This window comes from Dermacentor variabilis, chromosome 1, assembly GCF_050947875.1.
Source record: "Dermacentor variabilis isolate Ectoservices chromosome 1, ASM5094787v1, whole genome shotgun sequence".
NCBI classification, from domain to species: Eukaryota; Metazoa; Arthropoda; class Arachnida; order Ixodida; family Ixodidae; genus Dermacentor; species Dermacentor variabilis.
Genome location: NC_134568.1, coordinates 103492545 through 103513267, shown reverse-complemented (window position 1 = coordinate 103513267; position 20723 = coordinate 103492545). Strand labels below are relative to the sequence as shown.

General features: G+C 45.0%; 1 protein-coding gene across 1 annotated transcript in view; it reads right to left on the bottom strand.

The window, feature by feature from the left end:
* The window catches only part of Oseg2 (intraflagellar transport protein Oseg2), an 85799-nt gene that overhangs the window by 44900 nt on the left and 20176 nt on the right, over nucleotides 1-20723 (bottom strand). Inside the window, exons 6-16 of the mRNA XM_075691871.1 lie at nucleotides 17543-17630; nucleotides 15016-15233; nucleotides 8437-8560; nucleotides 7477-7572; nucleotides 6700-6861; nucleotides 6556-6609; nucleotides 6212-6315; nucleotides 6004-6089; nucleotides 4784-4896; nucleotides 3118-3183; nucleotides 1918-2019 (exon numbers count right to left, since the gene is read on the bottom strand). Of these exons, the coding sequence (XP_075547986.1) occupies nucleotides 1918-2019; nucleotides 3118-3183; nucleotides 4784-4896; nucleotides 6004-6089; nucleotides 6212-6315; nucleotides 6556-6609; nucleotides 6700-6861; nucleotides 7477-7572; nucleotides 8437-8560; nucleotides 15016-15233; nucleotides 17543-17630 (1213 nt within the window). The remainder of the gene's footprint in view (nucleotides 1-1917; nucleotides 2020-3117; nucleotides 3184-4783; nucleotides 4897-6003; nucleotides 6090-6211; nucleotides 6316-6555; nucleotides 6610-6699; nucleotides 6862-7476; nucleotides 7573-8436; nucleotides 8561-15015; nucleotides 15234-17542; nucleotides 17631-20723) is intronic.

Below are 20723 nucleotides of genomic sequence, written 5' to 3'. Positions count from 1 at the left end.
CGTGTGACGTCACGATGAGTCAAGGACGACAGATCCTACGCTGCTGTAAGCACGCAGAACGCGTGGTGCTAGCGCCGATAAAGCGAAGCTGACGATGTCTTGTGATGACACGGGGAGCTTTTCCAGCTCTCTCGAACTAGGCAGCGGCGATTTCAGCGACGATTTCAGCGGCGATATGAGCGCTGACGGATCGCCGTTTACTTTTGAGCCGCAGCCACCGCGCGAGGCAGCTGACGAGCCCCAAGCTCAACGCATTGTGCTGCGGCAAGACGAAGAGAATCACCGGTCATCATGACTGTCAAAACGATGATTGTCGGCCGCCGTCTCGAAGAGAAAGGAGCAGCCTCGTCGTTTCTGGGCGAAGAGGCGGTGTAGTCTCTGACGTCACAAACACAGGGTGGCCAGTAAAGAGTCGTACACTCGTGGGCATGAGTAGGGAACACGCAACCAATCTTTAAAATTCATTTTAAGAAAAAATGAATGTCTTGCAGTCATATCGTTTGTCACAGACCATCAGAGCATAAAAGATAACGTATATTCGAAATTTTATTAAGGTCAATGGACATCTAAAAATCACCGAAGTTGCCCTTTAATCTCAAATGCACATGCCCTGGTATCGGCAATATACATGCGCGCTACATCAAATATATAGTTGGCATTATATCTAGTACTTTGACCCACATCATTAAATTAATCTTTTTTTTTCAGCTTTAATAATGTAATACTTTTCCCGACGCCCACCTAAAGCAACCAGATTATCCCAGTCTTCAAAATGGGCGGCAATACTGAAGTCACTAATTATAGGCCTCTCGCTATCCTTTCCTTCGTTAATAAAATTGTAGAAAAGCTTATTGCATCCAGTTTTTACAATTACCTGGCTAAATTGAACCTGTTAAAGGGACTGACAACGAATTTTTTGAGTATCCGTTTTTTTTTTAAGTGCAGCGGAAAGCGCACTGGTAAGAGTGTCCAATGGCAAGAGGTAAGAGTGTCCGAGTGGTAACGCGGAAAACATTATGGAACATTTTTTTTATCAGAATTTTTCGATCGGCAGCGAGGATGTAGTCGTACGCTGGAACCATGCTGGAAACAGTGATATGTAAGCTCGATAGTGATTATACGCTGACATTGGTGGGAACCAGACAACAAGTGCCGCTCTAGCTGTATAAGAAAGTAATATTTTGTTTATCAAGTCTATGTTCTTGCGGTTCATGTTTTCTGAAGAGTTCAACTATTTCTATTCAATAGCAGCTTGTTTCGTGGTTCCCTATCCAACTGCTTTGGTCATCCGCAAGTCAAGGCTTTCTTTTTCTTTTTTTTCAGCCAAACCAAGCTAAGTGGTAGGATAGGCCAGTAGTGCTATTATTAGTGCTGCATTGTGCCCATCTACGCCACAATTGGTCAGTGACATTTTGCATCTCACAGAGAGATCACAGAACTCGTAGTATACTCACTCGCAAACTCGCGCGCGTACAAAAGCGCTCACTCGCGCCGCCATGCCATGAGAGGCGCCACGGCTCTGCCGCTCCACTTGTTGCCGCGAAGGTAGCGCCGCTCGTTAGCGCGAACTTTTTTTTTTTTTGCTTCGTAATACCTCTAGAATAAAGCTCAAACGCATATGCAATATAAAGAGTGAGATTTTAAACAATAAATGTGCGGCAATTGGTAAGAACTGCCTTAGGTAATACAGTAATCTCATATGCTACATCTTCAGTACCAAGGTTTCACAGCGAGTTCACGCCGCTTAGCCTTTTCTGCAACTTTCTGGGCCAATTCAAAAGTTATAATTCTTACTTAAGTTTCGAACAGCATGCACGATTCTATCACTATAAATCATAGTCATTTTTTTTTTCATTCCCTCCAACATCTCATAACGCGTTCTATAGGCGGTTGCCAGCCCCTTTAAAAAAATTTCACCTTGATGGGGATGTTGGTGGTCCTCTCTGGAGCATCCACGTTGTACCAGACATACAGGACGTTGCGGCCTTGCGCCACCACCACGTCGCTGTCCGGAACCCACTGCGAGACGCGTGTCTCGGTCACTGCGCCCGTGCGGCTGCTCGAGCTCGCCTGCTGTGCGCACTATTCTACAGAGACGCCAAGAATCCCGCACTGATGCTCCTCCCTAAACGTTCGGCGTACTCTTCCCACTGAGCGCTAAATTTGCGCGTTCTTTATTGTGCATAATAATAAGGTTACAAATGTGGATTACACATACATACATCATTCTCCTTCGGGCTCTGTAGTTCAGCACGCTTAAGAGGAAGCTTTAGCTCGGCCTCAACTCCGACGCGGCCTATTCAAATACATGTAAAACGCAAAAGCGCTTTTCTGAGATAACCCCTGGACCAATTTTGATGAAATTTGTTGCATTTGAAAGAGAAAGTTGAATTCTAGTGACAATTTGAAGCCGAATTTCGATTTAGGGTCTGAATTTCTTTCAGAAAGTTTTAAAGAATTCGCGACTAACAAAAAAATAGACGCACGGAGTTTATAATAGCTCTGCGTCAAGAACAGATATTGCAGTTCTGTAAACGGCATCCGTTAGATCATTCAAAGCGCAGAAATTCTGTACGTCAACTTTATCTTACGTGAATTTGTTACGTTATGTAGAAGGGTTCTGCAAAGACTGTACTTCCATATTACTAATATTTTTTTAGATTCAAGTGTAACATATCAATTTTGTCCGCTTTAGATGAACTATCAGATGCAATTCACATAATTCTGATGTCATTTTTCCTTGCTCAGTTAGAGAGTTGTAAACTTGATAGTTTCGTTTTCCGAAAATTTTTGATTTTTGACAATTTTTAATAAAATATTGACGACATAAATCGAAAATTCGAAACCAACAGTCCCTAGATTTTAAGTTTTTCTTTCAAATACAATAAGCGTTGTCAAATTTGGTACAGTGGTTGCCGAGAAAAACGAATTCTCCTTTGACATGCATTTAGGTAGGAGCACCCGAGCTCAAGCTTCGCTGAGCGGGACACTGCCCATGCGATGGCCGCCTGCAATATGTTATCAAAAGCCTTCAACTACGGTCTGAGAATGTCAAAATTTATTCTCCCTCTCTACGGCGAACAGGCAAACAAGAGAGAGTGTAGCAGCAGCACTCACCTGAACAAACGTACAATTATTGAGAAGTGTCACCTTGTCTTGAGATGCAATGTCGAACAGGCTGAGCTGCAACGGAAGCAGGAAAAATAAGTGCGTGCGCTGTACATGATTGCGCAGGCCGATCTAGGAAGATGAAGAGGCCATGGTAAAACTTCACCGACGATTACGATACTCCCTAATGAGAAATTTGAGCGCAGCTCTATACATGTTTTCATTTCGCAATATATTGAGCATCGCACTGATCACCACTCCGACTGGCAGAGCAGCGACGCGCGGCGCTATATATAGACCGGCCACGCAGTTGCCGCGAGCCGGCAACTGCAGCTTATGCAACCGTAATCTTTATCGGGGAACGCTTGCGGCGAACGCTATGCGCGAAGACGAGCTGTGTGGTTCCTTTTTCTTTCCCCCGCACGGCCGGTGCAGCCGCTCCCACGGAATCGCGGACGTGAGAGCCATCTGGTGGTGCTTTAAGGTGGCTTTTCCCACTTTCCTCTTCGCGCTCTCATTGCTCTCGCCATTTTTCATCCAACGCTGCGCTCTACGTTAGCTCTTTCATAGTTCGCTGTGCTCGTCTACTCGGTTACGCCAAGGGAGGACGAGGCGCGCGACGCTCATCGCAGGAACGGGCGCCCTAAAACAGGCATCGTCACCGCCACGATGCAATCGCCGGCAGATGGTAAACTACGGTTACTGTCGCAACAGTTTTGCCTATGAAGGATATTCGCTTGATGCTGCAGGGAATTCGCTTCAGAGCCTTATATTCTTCTGCTGTTGCGTCAGTTGCGGCTTTTCGTGCTGTTCTACTATTCACGCCCGGTCATTTCATATAGCAAAAAGATGTCCTAAGGAGGTCCTACAATTGACATTTTTTTTTAAAATTCCTCTTGGAGGTGAGCAACAACTGCACGTCAGAACAAACCATATAAAATGGCGTGCAGTGAGCTGGGCTCATTGAGAAACAAACATCACTGGCGCTACGGCTAGTGCTCTCGATATGACACTGAATACCTAAAGTTTTGCTGCCACACTCCTTCACAATTTTGAAGAATTCAACTTAGATAAGCCAGAACCACGCAAACGGGGCAAAAAAGTCGAAGGCTCTGCTACAGTGTTGGCTATTAACGATTCAGAAGTGGTGACAACTTTTTCCAGCCTTTTAAGTCCGTGCATGGTGTACACATTATCACCATTGTACACCTCAGTTATTGGGCCGTTTAACAGACTCGGATAGAACCAGACAGAACAGACAGAACATCAAGGGACTCCGATGCGGCGCACGTGAATTTTAATGCCGCAGGCAGCGATACAGAACCCCCGTAGATGTGCTATTCTAAGAGAATGCCGGTTAAAATTCGTGGTGTTATGTCTTTTCTTCTTTGTGGGTATAATTCGATCAAAATTATTATAGAAACGTAAATATCGGATAAGATAGGCATTGCCTCTGACTTCATTTTCATTACACCTCATTTGATGGTAGCCTGCGTAGCAAGTAAACATGTTTTGACTGTTCATCTGTTGATAACAACATGCACTTGCATAGTTCGCGTTTCTTCCATTATGTCACAAACGCGGAGACTTGTTCTGCTCCTCTGAGCACACTGTTCGGAGTCATGCATATTGGGCAAACACCGTGGCTACGTGGCAGAGGACCTAATGCACCCACCCGTTGGCGTCTGTCGCGAAACAGCAGCTTCTGACCAGTCTCGTTCAACTCGAGCCAGTCGATCTTGGAGTCGTGCGGCACCTGTGCCAGCGTCATACCCGTCACCAGGTCCACTGCAGATATACACCAGTCGCGGGCAGCCAATTCATGCCACCTCGTATGCAAGCTGGCCCAAATATAAGCCGAAAGAATATGCATATTTTTTTTCGGGTCCCTCTGCAACAAGCAGCTGAAATTTCAGCCGTCTGCGCATTCCGTGCTGCGAAAGTGTGCATCACTGGAAGCTTCTTATTAAGCTGCACACGGCACCGCGAACAGACGAAATATATTTACTCCCAAACTTAGCTACAGCTACTGGCTAAGTTATAATTACACCATTTTAAGTGTCACTCATGCCGCAGAGGAAAGCACTACGTGATCAAATCAACGCATGAAGATAGCCCTGACAGAAGCGTTGCTGTGATATAATGCATCGTCATGCTGGGCCTCAGGCCCAAGAAATGTAACCCCAGTTCGTTCACTATCATTTTAATATTGAAGAAAGAAAAAGAAAACAAGAGACGTAAAATGAGTAGTTGATAAGCCGCTCAGTATTGCTACTATTCGTTTGTCTCTAAGGGAATTAGGCCACATAAACCAAGGATGATATATTCATAGTTACCTAAAGAATAATAAAAATAAACTTCCCTGAGTACCCTCTTTGTCTTGTTTTATTCTGCACTTTTACACAGTGTTGCGTGTGCGGGTCAGCAGTGAGACTGCTGTTATAGCTCGGCCCTGGCTTCATGCTCTTGACAACTGCGTAGGGAGAACTCAGTATGCCACGTATCTGTGCGCGTATCTGAATTGCTTTAGGCGTATACCACTGACGTTGCCTGAAAATCTGCAAACGCTAAAACCAGTTGATCTGCGCTGCCTAAATACGCATAAGCTTGTCTGCAGTGTATGCGCCCCACATGAAGCCGGCACAGTGTGGTGGCATCAGCCGAGTTTGCTGTAATTCACGTCCTATAACGGATCGATGTTTGTTTCATTTCTGTGCGTATCTCAGGTGCACAATAGAGGTTAGAAACTAACTTTAGCGGAAACCCTCGTTCTTCGGCAACTTCAGTATTTTTAAAGCTCGTTTTCTTGTCGCGTACAAACATGAGCAAAGCTGCGCAATAACATTCATTGGCCCGAGGCATGCGTGCATAAACTTATTGGAAGCACGTCCTTACCAACAAATATTGTTTTCAAGTCGATTAAGTAGGCTAGCTTCTTGTTGTCCGGTGCCCCAGGGCGCCTTCGTTCGTTGAGACGCACGCTTGAGAAAAGAAGAAGACATACGGAGACTCGTTAGACAATACAAACCACCGTGTGAAATGTTCGATTATTAAATGTGACGTTGAAATAAGCGCCACAGTTTTTTCTCGTCAGGCAACACACCTTAGCAAATGAGGGTTCATGAATTCTGTGCGCACCGAACCAAGGATCTCGTTGTGGCCATATTCTACCAGGGACAGTTCACCAGCGTTGAAAATCATGCACACCTATGACAAAAAAAAAAAGTTTTGAAAGGACAATACTCCATCAGAGAGTTCAGCCCTCTAGTTCAAGCGATTTCTGTCGACAGCATGCGTAGTATATAAACTTTTGCTACTTTCGGGCATTCGTAAGAGTGGTTAAAGAGGTATTCGTCCCGGGAAGTTTCCGGTGTGACATTTAACGACCTGCCTTCATAGCATCGTGTGTGCACGTTGGACACATGCAAATCGAAGTTTTTCACGCACATTTTCTGTTTCGAAGTAGAACTTTTCGTTCCTCGAAGTCCCTTCCCAGAAGACCTACAATGAGAAAACAAGAATGAAAGCGAATCACAGACACCCGCGGGGAATGCAAAAGAGTGACCAAGGTGGCCCTTAGTCTGCCCTCGCCTCGCAGAACTTGTCCTGGAGCAAATCGCCGAGCAACAGCGTGGCAGCTGTGTATGCCACCAGGTAGCGGTCCCTGCCCAGGATTTTTATATCCTGTATCTCGTGGCCGTACTGGGACTTGAGCGTGCTCTTCGTCTTCGTCGCCAGGTTCACTATCAGGGCCTGTGCAGCGAACCCACGATGCATAATGGAGTTTAGAGCGCAGTTTAGAATAAAATATAATAAAGCAAACAGCAACCTCCACTGTTGTATGGTAATCTAACTTGCTATATAATTCAACATCGGAAGTCACGCTAGCAAATATCACAAGTATCAAATTCTAAAGCGCACTTATCGTAGCTGCAAGTGGAAACCATATGGTGAAGAAGCGCATAGGTATGCTCGTGGCTCCTTGTTTTCAGCACTGAGTGCTAATTCACTGTCCTTTTGCTGAACCTGGAAGTTGGCTTCGTGGGACGTGCATCGCTAATGTAATACTTGGTTAGTGACTACCACCACATCATGGTTAAGTGACTACGTGGGGTATGTAGCATCTCAGCCTTGCACCAAGGACATCGCACTTTGCACAACTACCTTTCGTACTTTCTGAGCGTATAGTTATCTCAAAGGGCAGACACTTCACTCGTGCTGCTCTGCATGCATAATGTGCCTTCTTCACAAAAAATCTTGAAGATCCGCAAATGAAAGAAAGAATAGCCATCATGTTCCTCGGAACATAATGTTTTCGATTAAAGCGCTGGTCAGAAAGTTCGTAGTGCATAAGAAGCGTTGACTAACCTGACTCGGCCCCACAAAGGTGATCTCAAATTTGTTGTTGTACAGTGTCTTGCGCAGGCTGCAATCGTAGCTCAGAATGGCGCCGCACAGCGTTCCCTGCGAGTGACAGGTTTCAAGACTTGACAACACTAAAGAATGCGAAAGCGACGTGGTATCCGCATTGATAGTTCCGCAAACAGCTGAGGAACCCCACAGCGCGCAATGTCGCGTTTATGTCCCACATTCGACAAGAGAATTTCACATCTTGGGTGCATTAACAACGGTTACCGAATTCCTAAGTTCATGCTGAGCCCAGGCACGCGGAAAACGAGGACTACCGCCGCTTGACGACATCAAGGCGAGAAGCAGATAGATGGCTGTGAAAACCTTACAAATGGTGCTTGCTCTGTTTCAGACTTGACCAGGCCAAAACCGCATGCTCTACGGCACTGATGATGCGAAGCACTGAGTAATAATGGCACCTACCAAATTATTGCTCGCTAAACAAAGAGGCTTCTACGTCCGCAAGGTTGAGTAAATAAATATCTGAATAAGACCGCGTGTCTACGAGTGCTCGTCGGGCAGAAGAATTAGTACATGCTCGTAAGGGGCCCAAAACATCTCGCGCGCACTGAAGATACTCCGCGCCGACGTGCTGCCATGAACAGTGCGTACTTCAGAAAAGTTCATCGACAAAAAAATTTTTTTTTTACTGAAGTTGTATGCATGTATGCCTTCGGATAGTATTGTACAGTTATTGGCATCTTTATCCTTGGCACATTTTTCAGTTTCAAGAAGGGAAACTTCTTGCCCTTGTCACTGTAGCTGGGCGACTGGTTACCTGCGATCGTTCATGCATTTATTCATCCTTTCCATTCGTCGGGGAAGTACAAGGAAAGAAAAGACATACACGCAGACGCCGATGGTGCAATGCGGCACGCGGACTAACTACTCTGACGCAAACTGACGCAATGTTCGTACCACTGCGAGCCTCGATCCGTCTCGCTTCCAGGCGAGGCTGGATATGGTGTAGGCGTTCTGCAGCTCCTTGGGCTTCGCCTCATCCCAGGCTCGTTTGTTGCTGCTCCATGTGAACACCCGGACCCTGTGAAGCCGCATGGAGGCGGCTATGTTACTAAGTCTGCTGTTATTGTCACTGTTATTAGTTAATAGCCAAACAAACATTTAAACACTTCTGTTTAGCAGGAGTGTAAATCACTCTCAGTTAGAAACAGTTCACGCTCGTTGTTTTCAATGATAGCATGTCCACTTTCTTCGTAGCCATAGTTAATGACTAACAACAGAAGCGCAAGCGTTAAAAATTTCTCTTGAAAGCAAATTTAAAAGAGCGTTATACATTTTTCGGTACTTGTGAATAATTCCTTCTATAAGCGTGCGTTTTCAATTTCGAAAAAGGCATACAGTCGAACGCCTGAATAACGAAGTGCTTGGAGCCTCCAAATGGATTCGTTATACAGGCCACTTCGTTGTAACGGTCGCGCACCGTACACCTCACAATAGAACCGAGACGGAATTATTCATTCATTATACAGGTCATTTCACTGTAGAGGCGTTCCTTGTAGATGTACTGACTGTAGCCGATGAACGTCCGCACTATTTAAACTTTGCTGTGCGCGTCTTGCTTTCGAAATGTGCACTGGTTATTTTTAAATGATGTCCTTAATGAGCTCTCAACGTTTCTCTGAGGTTAGCTTCATGCCGCTGGCCTCGGCATATGAAGGGTGATCATTCTTAAGTTTTACGGAGTTTTTAAAGATCGCCTGTAGCAAATAGCATTATTATCCCTTGAGCTGGATCATTTGAAGAGGCAGACAGTACTAGCACGAGAAATCAAAACACATACACAGCTAATTAACAAGAAAGTACTAATTAACTTCGTAATTCATTACTTTACTGCACATATTGCAATTCATAAATTGTAGCCGGTGAGATTGCAAGACGTATCCACTTGAAAGGAATTTCTAGGATGACACTAGTTTCGAGACATTTATTCCCAAAGTGTGAAACAAGACACATGGGAGTTCCCGTTACTTTTGTGCCTTAATGCATAAAAGAGCGTTCTGTTAAAAAATAAGTAAGTGAAACAAAAGTGAATTTTTTACGGTGAGTTTGATGGCGCATATCACCAAACTGATGTCATTCTGGATATTCATTGCAAATGGATACGCCTTGCAAACTCACCGGCTACAATTCTTATATTGCAATATGTGCCACAAAGTACATAATTAATAAGTTCATTCGCGAATTTTTGCTAATTAATTGAATATGTTTTTTTTAATTTCTTGTGCAAGTAATGTCCGCTCTCTGAATAATCCAGCTCGAGGAGTAGGATTATGTTGTCTGCAATAGTCGTTTATTTTTTTAAAGAAACGAAAACTAAAACGTAAAACTTAGAAATGATCCCCCCGTATAGAATGTTTTCGTACGTTTGTCTTATGCTCCCACGGTGTACCTAATGCCATGTTTGCATTTGCAGAGAAAGTAAAAAAGAGAGATCAAGCCTTTAACGCTACCAGATGGCTCCTCATGACGATGCAGTAGCGTGATCCTTACTAAACACTGCAACGCAGTCGAGAAATGTTCTTTTCTTTAGGGATGGGCGAATATTCGAAGTTTCGAATACGAATAGTTCTTGCGTAATATTTGATACGTATTCAAAAAGGGACTATTCGATAGTTTCGAATACTCAAAACTAACACAATATTTCGAAATAGCCTACTGTTCAAATCTTGGTAATGTTCTCCGTCTGCTAAGCAAAGCATCTCGAAAAATCAGAAGTGTAACAACGGTAAACTTTCTTAAACAATGCAGAAACAAAATGGTATATGCAAGCTTTATTTTCTTGGTTTCGCGGCGGAACCTTACATGGCAATCTGTAATTTTTGCTTGTAGTCTGTCATTTATGTTTTTGTAAGCCCAGTTACTAACTGTAACGCTACAGCCAGAGGTCCTTGCAATGGGCTCGTTTACATGCGTTAACGCCACGAGTATTTCAGTTTCTTTTGTTCTCTTTGCACAACATTTGATCTTTTTTTCGGCAACCATTTATTTAACGTTTTTTGAAAGCTAGTCGTAAGGCAGCCACAAATTCTTGGAAAGTTTGTTTGCAACCTGGCTACAAATATGCTGAGAGGCTCAACGACATATTATAGCGCCAAGGCACAATCACAAATAAGACACATGTCTCTGAGGCTATTCGAGTAGTTTTCTTAATGACTATTAGTGACCTTTTGTATAAAACCGATCCTTTGTCCCAGACAGTTACCTGTCCTTTTTGCGCTAGTAAGTACAGGTGTGGTAACTAATCGTACCAAAATAAATATTCCTGCAGTGCATATATTCGTCGGCATTTGAGTGTTCGACATTCGATTCGATATTCGATACTTACTATTCGTATAGGAAAAAAGTTGCTGTTCGCCCACCTCTATACTACAGGCCCCAGATGGCATAAAGCATTGTCTGTCGCCAATGAGCGCCACCATCAACCGGGGCCGGCGTGACCGCTAGTCACGCGTCAGCATGCCGCCAGATCATGCACACCGAACGCTTGTGCCGCGCTGCCATCGGTCACGTGCGAAGCCGCTGTGAGAAGTTTCCGGTGAGTCTGCGTACCATGGCGCGGTCGCCGCAGTTGTCGTGGGAACTTGCTGTTTGCACCACAGCCGCGACGAACTTGCCGCGTGGCGTCATAACTACAGTGAATGTCGCTTTCCCTCGATGAGAGCATAAGCTAGCGTGCCATTGCACTTGTGGCATCACATCGACCGAGGCAGTCAGGGTGGCGCCGCGACGGGCACCCGCTCCCAGCCTTTCTTATGCCACCCATAAAACTGTAACCAGTGAGCGTGTCTGCCCCTATCATCGCGGCAGCCGGTGCGGGCCCCCCTCCCTCTCTCTGATCCTCATCGCCCAGCCAACCTATACGGGCCTCTCTGCTGTAGCGCTCGGTTGTCTTTTCCCCTGTGGATGACTATACGAACCGGACTAGCGGAGGTAAAGGGCTCGTTGAATTTTGCACGACGTAAAAGCGAAAGCAACTGCAGGTGTCCACTAGATGACGAATTAGCCACCGTAAGTATGACACGTGTAGTGCACGGCTCTGAACATGCAGAGTTGGCTTGAGATGTCCTTGTCGCTTCGTAATATATACTGACCTCACCGATGCCACTTTCTATACGGAAACGCATAAATACGAGTGAGTCGTTCATTATTAGGATAAAAATAAAAACAGCCGGTACAATCCAAGCTCCGTGTGATACGGCCGGACTGCTTTCACAGGGGGCCGTGCAACACCTCTCGCCGACGACGGTTGCGCCTTGTGAATTCGCACCCCCCCCCCCCCATTTGTTTTTTCGCTCGTCGCTTCAACCACGTTGGACTGCGCCAAGGTGCAGCTCATGCAACGCTCGCAATATTCAGCCAGTCGTTCTCCGCTATAACAACGCGTGCACGGGCGAGCGAAGCACGGAGAACCGACCAGGCCGAATACAGGGGGGCAGAAAAGCAGTTATCTTTATTCCTGCGTGCTCGCGGCACAAGGAGCCAAGGCGGCCAATAAAGACAACGATGACCGGTACGGAGCGATGCGTAATGTAAAGAACGGTCAAGAAACAGGCGGCTTGCGCAAAAAGATTACGAGAAGCTTAAAAATGAGCTCAGATATCTCAAGACTAAAAAAAGAAGAATTGTGAAGCCTTCATTCGCAATTACGTTGCGCTTTTTTTTAGATTCTTTTTCGCAGATGCAACTGTGGCGAACACTCGTCCGCTCAACAGAACCTGCCACCGAGATTCTCTATTATGAATGACGCAAAAATATCGACGTCCTGCAGCGCGAACTTATCCACGAGAGCTTGCTAACGACCGAGATAGCAAGAAGGGGCGAACAAGGGTGTCGCAACGCCCCGTAATTGTTCATATTGTGGAAAAAAATTATCCATGGCGGGTGTTCCGTTAAAATATTACTCAGATTTGTCATACATACAGAGTTAACGACGACCGTTTAGATCATGTGCTTGTACTAGCTCCCAGTTTTCAACATTTCGCTGTTGTGTAAGAACGCTCCAATCTCAGGAGGCGACGTAAGGTGACGTAAGGTAAGGAAACTAGACACGGCAGCAGTTGCGGACAACCTGGATAAATTTAAATTCAAGGTACGGTACGGCACGTTCCTACTATTTCTGAAAAATAAACACCGTGCATGCAAATTTAGCGTCTACACGACTATATATATATATATATATATATATATATATACAGAAGCGGCCACCCATCAATTAAATCCGCGAACAAACAGTTTGTTCTTGGAAGTTTTGTTGATTTTACGCAAGCCTTTGAGTAAAAAACAGCTAGCCTCGAATCCTCGAATGGGTCTAGAATCCGGCAACATTGATGCATTCAGGTAGCATATGTGGGTTTATAGACCTGTTGCCTTCACTAAAAAAAATCACGTTCTCGTGACGCCTGCGGCGAAAAGGACGTTCCACGCCCGCCGCCAAGCTCTGTGAGTGGTGGCGCTGGCTAACACTCCCAGGGTTCTACTAGGACACATAATTACCCAAGAACGTGGATGGGAAAACGGCGCCGCCGTAGCTCAATTGGTAGAGCATCGCACGCGAAATGCGAAGGTTGTGGGTTCGGTTCCCACCAGCGGCAAGCTGTTTTTACATCCACTTTAATTTCCATTAATTTATCGTTTCTTTATTTTCATTTATTAAGAACAAGTAAATTCCCCTATGTTGTCCTTGGTGTCAGTGTTTGTTGGCTTCTCATGATATGACTAATAAAAATCGGGCCCCTCGGTTAACCCCCTTTTTCCTCGTCCATCCGAAATAGGTATCATATAACACGAGAACAACAGAAACATAGAATGTTCCGTATTGTCGCACTGATTATGGTCAGCAAATACTTCACAATAAACTTCCGCACTTACTAAATGGTTATAATAAAAAAAATTATATTCGCGTAGTAAAATTGTCTTGTACGCGTTGTTTCTAGCTTAAAATTGACCTCTACAGCGGTCTTTGATTTGTATTTAATCATATTCTTAAATGTCACAATTACAATGCGTAGAAGAGTTGTGCTGATATATGATGCGAAATGAAGTGACGCTCTGTGTAGCGCAGTAACTAGCGATGTGTTTAATTTGATGGTTTTACCTAAGTGTATGACAATCTTGTGTTTAATTTGATGGTTTTGTCAAACTGCACGACAATGTAAACAAAATGATTGTGCCTCCGCTGCTGTCTCTGCCAGTACAGGGGCGAAGGACTCCTCCAAGCCATCCTTGAATGGCTATTCTATTCGCCTCCTATCACATATATTGCGATAAACCCATAATCAATCAATAAATAAATCAACACTTCTTTACCCGCCGCGGTAGCTTTGTGACTGTGGCTTTGCTCGAGGTCGCGGGCTCGATCCCGACAACGGCAGCCGCATTTCGAAGGGGACGAACTGCTAAAACGCTCCTGTAGTTAAATTTCGGCGCACATTGAGGAATCCCAGGTGGTCAAAATTAATCCGGAGTTCCCCATTATCACATGCCTTATAATAGGATTGGGAGTTTGGCATGACAATTCCCGTAATTTAATTAAAGTTTAACACCCCTGCCACGATGCGATGCGCCGCGTGAGGTAATGACAGTGCTAACCTTCTCGTCGGCTATGAACAATGGCACACGACAACGCCTCAGCAGACCCGTCGCACTGTGTGTCCTGTGTACTACGTAGACAAACGCACGTGGTGTGCGCAGGGTAAAGTTTAACATGAACTAGCCACTCTCGTACTGTACTAAACGCTGAAGAGCTTAAACATTCCACGCAAACATCAGCGCCAATTTTCGCCAATCAGCACAAACAGCACTGAAAGCTTCGCTTACATCGATTCGCCCAGTGCGTGGGATCCGCATATTATTATTTTTTTTTTGTTTAGTGCGCTTTCTTACTATATAAAATGCTATTTTTTAATGATTCTTATTTTACTTGTCCATGGTGAATTTCTAGCCATACAGAGTAACAACAACTAAATCGAAAAAAGTCACAGTTTCGCCCGAAAGGTGAAGCATCGATTGCGGTAGCAAATTACAGCTGCATGAAGTAAGGATAGTAGTTTTATCGGACGTATTAACTTGTGAACGTTTCCTTGTTAACTAAATCAACAAGCATGGTGCCACTCGCGCGCATGCAAACATAAACACATCTCACTCGACGACCGCGGACACTCGCTGCCAAACGCTGGCTTTAGGAAGAGCGACAGCACCAGCGAGTGAATTGGCCTTCGTGCTGCCTCTCAGCAAATACGAACACGGCGCACATGAGGCTATCAGGCCCCGGCGCGGTGGACTCTGCACCCATCGCAGATCGCTTTCAAGATAGGGACCGCGTGGCCGCGCCATGCACAGCCGCGGCCGAAGCGAAACGCCCCCCCCCCCCCCCGGCTCACTCCGAGGGTGAGCCACTATGTTTGACTCAGCCTCGCCGGAGTCAAACAGCCGGAGGCCCGACCGGCGTACCAGGTCGGGACGGAGAACAGCTCGCACCTGTCGTAGCTGCCGACGGCCAGGGCATGTCCTCCGGGACTGCAGGCCGCCGCGGCGAACTCGTGCTCGTCCGGCTGCCGGCTGTAGTCGAACTGCTGCTGCACGCGCCCTTCGCGTGGAGCGTAGAACACGATGCGCTTGTCGCAGCCGGCCGCCAAGATGGACTGCTCCGTCCAGCAGAGCGCGTACGGCGGGCACGGGTGTGTCAGCACTTTGCCCTGTGACACCGCCGGAAGACGAGCAAGTACGTGCATGTTTTCACAGTAATTCGTTTACCCGTTCGTTCTCAGTACTATGCTGAATGAGATGGGAATGCATCGAGCCTCGTTTACAGTGTAATTGCACGGCATATCTACGGATTCCGTTGTGGAAGGCCAAATTAACGTTGGGTGCAACACGGAGATAGCCAGCTAAGAAAGGAAAATAATAATAGCAATAAACAAATAAGAAGATAAAACATATAAACATGAAACGACAAATACATTTTTGCAATAAGTAACAATAATGAGGCAATACTAATAATTGTTTGAACGTGTTTTATTTTTTTTCTGTTATTGTACCCACCCCCTCTGTAACACCCTGCTGGGCCCTGAGGGTACTGTAAATAAATAATAAATAAATAAACTCACAAACCCCATAGAATTTGAATTAAGCGTTCTTTTATTCAGTGCGGAAAATCGAACGTTCTTTCAAGCTGCTTTCCTGCAACGATAAAATCACTGGCTGCATTCCAAAGATTACGATCGAAGCCGAGCGATTCTGCCTGTCAGAGCTCTTTATTTTACTTCTCAGCGCACAGCGAATTGACAACAGGTCACTTTGAAGTCGCGACCAAAACTATACTTCCGTAGCAAGTTGGGCGAGACGGTATAGATCAGCACTAAAGTGCAAACACAAAAGACGAAACATAGAAGAAAATGAAGCAAAACGCTTGCGTTCTTTGTTCAGTGCTCCATCTTTTACGCTCGCGTTGTAGCTAAATGTGCAAAGCTATTTTCGTTCCCTGTTCTTCGTTTGTACGCTCTTCCGACGTCGTGATTCTGACGCTGAAGCGCAGAAAGGAATATAGTGCGATCCGCGTTTTTCACACTGCCAAATCTCTGCACTAAGCCAAATCACCCCTTTTATCGTCTTTAGAACGCTTGGGACAGCCTTCTTGTAGTCATTGTAGTCATGTCGAGCTATATCTTTGAACACTCGGCCATTCGTTTCATTCTGAAATTTTAGGATATGCGTTGTAACACAAGAAAAGCACGGAGGCTGACAGTCTAAGCCTCCTCTCCCCCTCCCCCATCTCTTTCTTTTTTCTCCGATGTGGGCTGAAGAATCTGATGTGGGTGGCTAGCTTTAGTACACCATGCGTGTATATATAGGAACCTAGCAGTTATCGTTACTTGTTCCCGCAAGTTCGCACGTGGAACCAACGGCAGGAAACAGAAGCCCATGCCTGGCCACTGTTATAAAAAGAAAGCTCAAGTTTTGTCCTGCATGTTAATAAAAATATACCTTCATCCGTCGCGTAGTGACTTCATCGCTGAACTTTAGTCCATGTTTCTTTCTTGGCAGAAGTAGTGCAGACCGCTTACATTTATAATATATGCACAAGGAGTGGAGAGCAATCTCGCACAGTAAAAGGCGCCGGGTCGGAGCCAAAACACTGATTCTTACCAACCAGCCCCCCAAAATAGCCTTGAAGCACGTTTTGATACGCGCTGAAATAAACAGGAAGCCTCATTTCCTCCTTTTGACACACCTCATTCGTCGCATCATGAGCATGGTGGAACTGCTGCTGACGTTGCCCGGAAATGTTGCCGGCAGCGCCATTCCACCTCAGTGCTCACTACAAATTGATATGGCACCTGACTTCAAAATTTGGGATGCGCGCGCCTTTCGACGTTGTCCGTGAACGCCATTGTTATCGTGGTTTTCCGACAGGTTAATTACTCACGCGTTTTCTCCAAAGTGCGAGACTGTGGTGCCGTCGAGAAAAGCGTGCTCACTGAGCAATGAGCTCAGGAGGCTAATTTAAAACGAGATTTACTGTTAACTAACTAACTAACTAACTAACTAACTAACTAACTAACTAACTAACTAACTAACTAACTAACTAACTAACTAACTAAATAAATAAATAAATAAATAAATAAATAAAGTAAATGTACAAGAGCGCGTGCGTGCAAACGAGTGGGCGGACGGGCGGACAGGAAGAGAAAGGAAGAAGTGATTGTGTCAGTCAGAGAAAAATAAAGAACGCTATACTTGACATCATACGTCGTTATTAGTCAGCAGAAAACGCTCGCAAAGAGTTTTAATATTGCCTTAATGTTTTGCTCCTGTGTAGCATTACAAAACAACATGTTCATTATATGCACACGCTCAGCTTGACGTCGCTGTGACCGCGAGTCCCGTAAGCGCCAGGATGCGTTCGTGGAAATGAAAGTACCCTTAACATTGAACGCGCAAACCAGCAAAGGAATGAAGCTTGGTTTCAAACAATCCTAATGGTAAACATGAAGCGCTACTTCACCTGAACCTCACCACTGTCGTCATCAGTGAGGAAGTACCGCACCACGCTACCGTCAGCATGTCCAGAGAGGATACCTTTGCCCGAGATACTGTGGAAAGGAGAACAAGAGTGCCACATTAGCCATGCACTCCTTTACATGCGTAAATGTGAAACAAATTTAACTCATTTTTATTTAGATGCACTAACGTTTTCGTTTGTTTTTTGTCACACTTTCAGTGTAAGAAATTAAAGGCTCAGCGATTAAATTTATTGGTATACTTGTACTTAGTTGGACAACTTAATCATGGCGCATTTTCTCTCACAGAGTACTCACTGTAATCGCTTTACGTAAAAGCGTTCGTATTGAACTGAACGTACGTGCGTAAGTTCAACGTTGTATGTCGCAACATTGTGCATGCGACGCAACCTGCATTGCCACAATCTGAGCTACCTCTCACATAAATAGTACGAAGTAACACCTGCCGAAAAATGCTGAACTGTGTCCGATGCGTAAACAACTATCAATGTTTTCGCTTACTTTTTTCAGGTGACGGTGATGGTTACACGCTCGTCTCACATGCGATCTTTCTACATATTTGAAGCGCCGAGCTGTAATGTTCTCAAATCTGCATCGAATGAGAGACGGCGACAGCGTTTTTTGTGAAACGGTTGAGTTCATTATGCGTGAAAGCGCCAGCACAAGAAACATGCTACACTCGGACGCCGTTGAAATAGAAATTCATTCGATAAGCGATATGAGTATGGCCGATTTGCGACCGAAAGCGAACAACCGTTATTGTACTTCAAGAAGCTGCTCTCCGGGGTGGGCTGCAGCACGTGCCATTTTCCCTGCGATGCCGCAGTGTCTACGTATGACCGTAAGCGATGATCACAATTACAGCAACTACAAGCAGTAATGACGCGGTGGGTTCCCACACGACAGCCTCAAGCAATGCTTTCGTGCGGAAGCAGAAGCGTCGATGGTGCTAATTTGTGCGGTCGCCCCTTTTCGTCTTCGTAGCTTATTTTGAATCATCCCGGGCATGCTCGTTTTCGTCACAGATTTGGTATGTTGTTACATATTACTGTAGCTCTTCCTCAAGATGATCTCGAACCTATTCTACGAGAACGTAACTTATCCCAGTAGCAATTTTGGATCGGGAAACTTAAGAGCTTTGTAAATTTGGCCGAATCACCTATTAACTTGACCTACCCGCCGTAGTGGCTATGGTGTTGCGCTGCTAAGCACGAGATCGCGGGATCAAATCCCGGCCGCGGCGGCCGCATTTCGATGGAGCCGAAATGCAAAAACGACCGGGTCCCGTGCATCGGGGGCACGTCAAAGCTCAAGTTTTGTCCTGCATGTTAATAAAAGTATACCTTCATACCAAGTGCTCAAATTTTTGCAGGCCTCTGCAGAAAATTTCTTGTTACAGCGCAACAGAAAGCATGAACACATGCGCATGAGCGGGCGCGCATGATCAAACTGAAGCTATTTAATCCCGCTTATCTTCGGACTCGAGCCAGTGCAGACGATCCGAATTGAATACATGGTATTGGACTGCATGCTCGACACAATGATGAACCCATCAGTAAACCAATAGTAATAAACCAATTTAATAAATTAAGTTGGTTTAATAAAAGGGCTATGTTCATTAAAGTGGTTGGCAAGCAGTACGTTTAATCGGTGTAATTTCATTTGCACAGTTTAACCAGTCCAATTTCAAGCCAAGAGGGAGCATAGTCTCCGGCAGAGCATGCTTTGCCACGTAGTCATATAATGAGAGGAGAAGCCACCTTTAGGCTTTTGAAAAATAAATATGGGGTTTTACGTTCCAAAACCACGATCTGATTAGTAGGCACGCCGTAGTGGGGGACTCCAAAAATTTTGACCACCTGGGGTTCTTTAACTGCACCTAAATCTAAGTACACGAGTGTTTTCGCATTTCGTCCCCATCTAAATGCGGCCGCCGTCGCCGGGATTCGATCCCGCGACCTCGTCCTTAGCCGCCTAACACCATAGCCACTAAGCAATGTATAAATAACTAAGTTCCCCTTGTTATACTCATAAGTTAAACAGGATTGAGCTTGGAAGAACATGTAACGTGGCAATTCCTTAGCTTGCTTGACAATTAGAACTATCGATGTTTTCAATAATGACACCTCCACCCCACTCTCCGGTGCGACAAAGGTTAGTAAGTTTGTGGTTTTGTTCAAACGAACGTGAATTAGTGAATTCCATTCTACAAGGTGATCATTTTTAAGTTTTATATAGGTTTTAAAACACCTGCGGCAGATGGCATAATTCTTGTCTTTGTGCTGGATTATTCGAAGAGGCGGACTTAAGTAGCGCGAGAAATCGAAACACATATTCAACTAATTAACATAGTTTCACTAATGAACTTCTTAATTAATTACTTTACGGCACATATTGCGATTTACGAATTGTAGCCAGTGAGTTTTCAAAGCGTATCCACTTGGAATGAATTTCCAGACTGACGCCAGTTTGGAGACATGCACCATCAAACTCGCCGTAAAAATGCACTGCTGTTCCACTTACAGTTTTAACGAAACGTTCTTGTATGCACTGAAGCACAAACGTGACTGGAACGCCCATGTATTTCGTCCCACACTTTAGGAAATAATATCTCGAAACTGGTGTCACCCTGGAAATTCATTTCAAGTGGATACGTCTTGCAAGCTCACCGGCTACAATTCGTAAATTGCAAGATGTGCCGTAGGTAATGAGAATTAGTGTTTTTTCGTAATTAGTTAAATACATGTTTCCATTTCTCGTGCTAGTAATGTCCACCTCCTTGAATAATCTAGCTCAAGGACAAGAATTATGCTATCTGCCACAGGCGATTTTTAAAAATTCCACAAAACTTAAAAATGATCGCCCCGTACATAAGCAACAGTTAGAGAGCGAAAATAACTTTGTTTTCTTAGCCATAACTCGCAGGGCTCAGTGCTGGCAAGTTGGTACCTCCCATTGAAGCCAATATCTCTTGGTTGGCGAACAAGGGAAATATCTGCTGTTGTCAAACGCGCTACGAGAAAGCGAATTAAGCATATGGCGTGCCGTTAGAATGTGTGAAATAACCGACAATAGCTAAGGAACGAGGAATCGTATGATCTAGCCTATATTTATGAGCACTCATGAAAGCCGCCGCGATAGTTCCTGGAGCAAATACATAACACA